The 2,086-nt window shown below is 49.1% G+C and overlaps 1 protein-coding gene across 1 annotated transcript; it reads right to left on the reverse strand.

Moving 5' to 3' along the window:
- Nucleotides 1-200: 200 nt before the first annotated feature.
- Nucleotides 201-1,687, reverse strand: LOC146641548 (uncharacterized). Its single transcript, XM_085399580.1, has 3 exons — nt 1,452-1,687; nt 1,025-1,307; nt 201-897 (listed from the first exon to the last, which is right to left on the reverse strand). The coding sequence occupies exons 1-3, from the start codon at nt 1,541-1,543 to the stop codon at nt 835-837; spliced, it is 438 nt and encodes a 145-aa protein (XP_085255706.1). The 5' UTR covers nt 1,544-1,687; the 3' UTR covers nt 201-834.
- Nucleotides 1,688-2,086: the final 399 nt, after the last annotated feature.

Genomic DNA, 2,086 nt, shown 5'->3' on the forward strand with positions numbered 1-2,086 from the left:
ACCATCAAGAAAAGCAAGAAGCATAGTGTTATAGGGTCCTAGTACGGCATGGCGGTGGAGTACCCCTCGTTGGCTGATGGCTGCGCACATAGTGACATTCCCCCCACGCTGACCAGGGACATTTACAATAGCCCTATGGCCAATTATGTTCCTCCCCCTTTTCCTTCTTTTAGTCAGGTTAAAACCTGACTAAATCCACAAAGATTATTTCTGTCACGGCTGCCGAGGCGAGCCGTGTGGATTTAGAAGGAGGACCCAAGATGCAGGCAGTGGATGAGATACCGGTGGTTTTATTTACAGAGGTGTAGTGGCAAACAAACAGTGGGGCATAACAAACAACTAAAGACACCTAAACTGGGAGAACTAAAATAACAGACCTGGGGGCATATGACAACGGATGATGAATAGCAGAGAGACGCAGACGAGGAACAGGACACCGTGGAACACAGGGTAACAGACTGACACAGAGTTACACAGACTGACACGGAGGAACACAGACGAACCGGCAACAGGCAGGAGAACACACAGGGCTTAAATACACACACCAGTAATCAGGGGATGAGAGACAGGAGGGCAACACAGCTGGGAGGAATCTGGGCTGACGGGACAGGGGAAACGTAAACTGATCACACTCACATACGACACGGACCTTCACAATAAAACAGGAAACTCAGATACATGGAACCAGACAAGACATTGAACTAAACAGACAGATTCACAAACAGATGGGGAGACACCATAGACAGACAGATACAGACGCAGACTCAGAGGCAGATCGAAAATAACACAGAACTTAAACAATCATCTAGAAAATGATAAACTAAAAGCGCTGGGTCACCGACCCAGGACCATGACAATTTCATGGGGAACAGGCCGTCCTTCAATCTCAAAGATTCTCTGCAAAACACATAACACAGTAGAGTCAATCGGTACCCTGAACCACAGTTCAAGAGTGCTGAAATGGCAGCATAAACTGCCATGCTGTGATGGTACACAATACTTTATACAGTATCAAAACTCATACCTGAACATATTCCACACGTTGGTTTTTCACTCTGTCAGAGTTTCGTTCAAAAGGGACTCGGTATGCCTGTTTCATCCGGAATTGATTCTTTCGGAGGATGCGGTCAATTGTGGAGAGGCTGATGGCATTTATGCCTCGAAAAAGATGATCATCCTCAATCACTCTCCTTTGAATCTCTTGCAGGCGGATTACATTATTTGCAATTACCATGTTTACAAGTTCCCTCTCTTGCTCCTCCGACAAAAGCCTTAACCTGCCTCCACCAGGTGGTCGTCTCTGTGTCCTACAAAAATAGAAGCACTCATTACTGTAACTGTCACACATTCATTTTACAGGCAAATAATGGAAACATACTGAAACGCAAGACACATAAGTTCAGTAACTTAAACGTTACTGTACAAAGCAGTCTTACTGCAAGTACACCTACCTGTTTTCCTCCCTGAAGGTTCTGATGATGGAGGCAACAGTGAAGCGACTCAAATTTGGTTGTACTCGTTGCCCAGCCTCCCTCATAGTCATCCCATGGACAAGGACATGGTCAACTAAAGTGGCTCGAATTTCATCCGAGACTGACTGTCTTCTTGCCCTTGCTCTTCCCCTTCCTTGTCGCCGTTGTTCTCCACCTCCACCTCCTTCACCACGTCCTCCTCCTCCTCCACCTCTCCCTCCTCCTCCACCACCTTCCTGTTGTCCTAGACCACCTCCTCCTCCTCTTCCACCACGTCCTCCCCCAGCAAAAACAGTCTCAGAACCAGTGGGCACTGGAGCCCCTGGCACACACAGAACAGAACCAGCAGGTGCGGAGACTTCTGGCAGGAACGCAACAGAACCAGCAGGTGCGGAGACTTCTGGCAGGGACAGAACAGGACCAGCAGGCACACGGGCCTCTGGCAGGGACAGAACAGGACCAGCAGGCACACGGGCCTCTGGCAAACACATAGCGGCCTGCAGCTGCGCAGAGCATTGACCCTGTTCAGACAGCAACAGCTCTGTGCAGTCCTCAGCTGGCTTCTTAAACTCCAGGGGTCCAGAGTCTGATGGGGGCTGAAACCCAGCCTCTGG

The sequence above is a fragment of the Rhamphochromis longiceps genome, linkage group LG23, assembly GCF_057381845.1.
Source record: "Rhamphochromis longiceps isolate RC_006_pf linkage group LG23, R_longiceps_female_GT1.1, whole genome shotgun sequence".
NCBI lineage: Eukaryota > Metazoa > Chordata > Actinopteri > Cichliformes > Cichlidae > Rhamphochromis > Rhamphochromis longiceps.

What these genes read in the sequence shown, in the direction of transcription:
- LOC146641548 (XM_085399580.1), bottom strand. Translation starts at nt 1,543, where the DNA reads ATGACTATGAGGGAGGCTGGGCAACGAGTACAACCAAATTTGAGTCGC. An exon ending in ACCTTCAGGGAGGAAAACAG is followed by an intron (nt 1,308 to 1,451) that starts GTAGGTGTACTT and finishes CTATTTTTGTAG; the next exon opens with GACACAGAGACGACCACCTG. An exon ending in AACGTGTGGAATATGTTCAG is followed by an intron (nt 898 to 1,024) that starts GTATGAGTTTTG and finishes TGTGTTTTGCAG; the next exon opens with AGAATCTTTGAGATTGAAGG.